This window comes from Acanthochromis polyacanthus, chromosome 24 (genome assembly GCF_021347895.1).
Source record: "Acanthochromis polyacanthus isolate Apoly-LR-REF ecotype Palm Island chromosome 24, KAUST_Apoly_ChrSc, whole genome shotgun sequence".
Lineage (NCBI taxonomy): Eukaryota > Metazoa > Chordata > Actinopteri > Pomacentridae > Acanthochromis > Acanthochromis polyacanthus.
The window spans coordinates 5,268,490-5,272,133 of record NC_067136.1 but is presented as its reverse complement, the minus strand read 5'-3'; the positions used below and the strand labels follow the sequence as shown (position 1 = coordinate 5,272,133).

Here is a 3,644-nt window from a genome sequence, read left to right as displayed (position 1 = left end):
GTATGCAATGGGATGGATCTGACAACAAAGGAAACCGGGTTCATGTAGGAGCTTGGAGGTGAATGAAGACCAGAGGAGACAGAAATTAAGTTTAAGTGAATTATATTGTAAGAATAATTGAAAATAAAATGAACAATATCTCAGAGACAAATCATTCAACAGAGGACAACAAACAAAGGGAAAAAAAGAAAAAAAACCTTGCATCAATTATAAGATGACACTTCTTTTTTAAGTTTGGTTTGAGCGCACAATCTGCTTTATCACGATCCTTGACTTGAGTTCACGGTTCAGTTTATAATAATCCACAATCCGGAGAAGTGGGTAAATAAAAAAAAAATATTTGATTCTACCAGGCTTCAGCTCGCCACCTCAGTAGAGGAATCTGGTCCCATTCAGTAGACGTGATGTGGGACGGGGGAAAAAAACCTGACCTGGAAAGAGGTCATAGGAGAAAACCAATAAGTTTCTCAGTTACTAACATTGTCTTCTGTTAACAGATTAAATTCTTATTCCATCCCATTTCTTATTTCATCAGTAGATTAACACATCATTCACATTTTTTCCAATCAATCAAATGAACGAATAAACATTTACAGTTGCGCAACATTTAAATAAAACAATAGGTTCAGTGTAAAGGTCATTATTAGTACTAATAGCCTAACCCCATTACTGTTCATGGACCGCTAGCTTAGCATTGCTATTAGCATGGCTTTATCAACAATTAATTACAAAACAAACAGAGGTATCAGCAAACAGCCAATATATGACATAGTACTAGTTGTACCCTAAACACAAGAGTCATTTCAGCCATGTTTGGGCATCTGACGAGAAATCAGGAGCCCAAACACAGACAAGAAAGCAGACGAAAATAGTCCGGCGACAACCCGGAAGTGGCAAAAACACATAAAATCACGGGATCTAATGAATAATACGTAATATTGAACATAGGACCTATGTCAGTACATATTAGTTTGACTCACCATTGATTCTGAGAGGTGTGTAGCGGAGGATGGAGGAGTTTGAAGCCGGGGTGCTGCCGGTTCTCTATTAGCATGAAAACAAGACGTGCCAGACATGAGTGCCGCGGCTTAAGTGTTAGCGACACGACTATACAATTTTCAAGCACCTTACCGTAGAGTTATGGAGGGTTTGGCACAAATGTCCAAATTTGGGAGAGCAATGATGATTTGAAAGTGAGTAACAGAAGCGAACACAGTCACAGCCGGAGTGCAGGACTGGCAGTGGGCGCAGCCATCTTGTTTTTTTTGGCTAGTCAGGGTCTGAGCCAATCACAGTGCAGGAGGCCCGGAGCTGTGATTAGTGCCACACAGTTCAGGTGTGGGGAGGAATTATGGGGCGTTCAAGTGACCTGGGTTACAGGGTCCCCCCCTGATCTCATGTACGTCCCTGTACATGTACTGGGCGGACAACCAGACGATGGCAGACCAGGGGTGCCAGTACGACTCCCATCGTTCCCCATGATGGCAAAGGAGATGATGGTCCCTAGATCGTCGAAAAAAGATTGCATGCTCTTAAGTAAGGGCTTTCCAAACGCAGCATAGTGAAGCCTTTCTGGAGGACGTCGTACTCGAGTTGAGCTCCTTGCAGGTGGTGCATCTTCGGACACCGAGACATCAGGATCGGATGGTTCGTTTGAATTTACAGGTGAGTGAACGGATTCAGGAGGTGAGTAGGTCTCAGAAGTAGGTGAAGTCGTCCCAGCAACAGGTAAAAAGTGCTCTGAAGCTGAATCAGGATCTGAATCACTTTCGTCAGATGAGTCAGTTTCATGTTCTGGTTCAGGACCAGGTTGGTCGTGCTGCATCTGAGGCTCAGGTTCTGTTTGTTGCATTGCAGGTTGTTCGGACTGTTCGGTTTCAGGTTCAACAAGTTCCCTACTGGTGGCAGGGCTGGGAATCGCAGGAGGTAGGTCTGGCTCTGGGACAGGCGGTGGCCTTGGAAGGTCCACTGCAGTGACAAGTCGGACTGGTTCAGAGGTACATGGCTCATACCAGTTTGTAAGCAGGAATTCGTCATCGGAAAGTGGTTCATCGGGATCAGGTTCAGGTAAGTTCTTTTTGGCAGGTCTTTTCACAGAGGCTGGCTGGAGCTGTGACGTTGCTGGTAGGTATCCACATGGCAGGAGGAGATCACGGTGAAGGGTTCTGACAGGTTTTTCGGTATGTTCGGGTCTTACGGTGTATACAGGTAAGTGTCCAGCTTTCTTTATCACCACATAGATGTTGGGCTCCCATTTGTCGGCGATTTTATGCTTCCCTCTCAGTCGAACGTTTCGGACAAGCACACGATCTCCTACTTCCAGAGCAGATGCAGTGACGTTTCTGTCGAAGCGAGTTTTGTTTTTGAGCATTGATTTCTCAGCATTTTCCGAAGCAAGCTGGTAGCTCTTTTCCAAATGTGACCTCAGCTTCTGGACGTATTCAGAGTGAGTATGGACAGGCTGAGAAACAGGGAGGCCAAAAACGAGGTCGACTGGGAGTCGTGGTTGGCGACCAAACATCAATTCATATGGTGTGTATCCGGTTGTGTCATTTCGTGTACAGTTATAAGCGTGTACGAGAGGTTTGACGAAGTCTTTCCAGTGTGATTTTTCTTTATCGGCGAGAGTCCCGAGCATGTCCAGCAGAGTCCTGTTGAATCTTTCCACGGGGTTGCCACGTGGGTGATACGGAGTTGTTCTGATTTTGTGGATACCTGCCAGTGTACAGAGTTCTTTGATTGTCCGTGATTCAAAATCAGATCCTTGGTCACTGTGTAGTTTCTGAGGGATTCCATAATGAATGAAAAAGTTTTCCCAGAGTACTTTTGCGACGGTTTTTGCTTTTAGGTTCGGAGTGGGTATGGCGACAGCGTATTTTGTAAAATGATCTGTTATGACCAGTATGTCTTTTGTCTTGCTTTTGTCAGGCTCCAGCGAAAGAAAATCCATACACACCAACTCAAGCGGGTGAGATGTCTGGATGTTTACCAAGGGTGCAGCTTTCTCCGGTAGAGCCTTACGTTTGACACATCGTTCACATGTCCTCACCTTGGTCAGCACGTCATTGGCCATCCATGGCCAATAAAATCGATTCCGGACAAGATCCAAGGTGCGCTCGATGCCCATGTGGCCCATTTCGTCGTGCAGGCTGGACAGCACGTCAGCTCGATATTCCTGTGGTAGCACAAGTTGGTGTTGGAGATCAGGCCCAAGTTGCCTTCTTCGGACGAGGACGTTGTTGTGGAGCTCCATACGATTTAAGTCCCGTAGAAGGAGTGGCAATTCTGGCAGTTGGTCTCTCAAGGTGGGTGGAGGCGATACACCAGTTTCCAACTGTGCAATGACGTGTCTCAGAACAGGGTCGGCACGTTGCTTGTCAGCGATGTCAGATGGGCTCAACTGATGGACCCCGGAAAAAGCGAACTGCTCGTCAGCAGTATAGCTATCCGGCAGGCTATCAGCGGACATGGACAGAGAGTGGACAAGAGTGCAATCAGGTGAGTGAGGAGAGCTGTAGATCAACTGCCGATCAGAGAGGGCTTGAACAGTGTGCTGATCAATAGTTATAACGTTGGGGCTTTCAAGATGTATTTCTGCGAATCTGATGATTCGTTCCTTTTCCTTCTGTGACATCATATCTGAA

At 46.1% G+C, this 3,644-nt stretch overlaps 1 protein-coding gene across 2 annotated transcripts; it reads right to left on the bottom strand.

Moving 5' to 3' along the window:
* On the bottom strand, nt 1–2,590 carry LOC127532555 (uncharacterized). 2 transcript variants are annotated; one of them, XM_051944395.1, is made up of 3 exons: nt 1,132–2,590; nt 981–1,044; nt 1–431 (listed from the first exon to the last, which is right to left on the bottom strand). In XM_051944395.1, the coding sequence occupies exon 1, from the start codon at nt 2,519–2,521 to the stop codon at nt 1,361–1,363; it is 1,161 nt and encodes a 386-aa protein (XP_051800355.1). In that variant the 5' UTR covers nt 2,522–2,590; the 3' UTR covers nt 1–431; nt 981–1,044; nt 1,132–1,360. The 2 variants fall into 2 exon arrangements, with proteins under 2 accessions (XP_051800355.1, XP_051800354.1); XM_051944394.1 differs by lacking the exon at nt 1–431 and having other exon boundaries at nt 448–1,044.
* Nucleotides 2,591–3,644: the final 1,054 nt, after the last annotated feature.

What these genes read in the sequence shown, in the direction of transcription:
- LOC127532555 (XM_051944395.1), bottom strand. Translation starts at nt 2,521, where the DNA reads ATGTTTGGTCGCCAACCACGACTCCCAGTCGACCTCGTTTTTGGCCTC.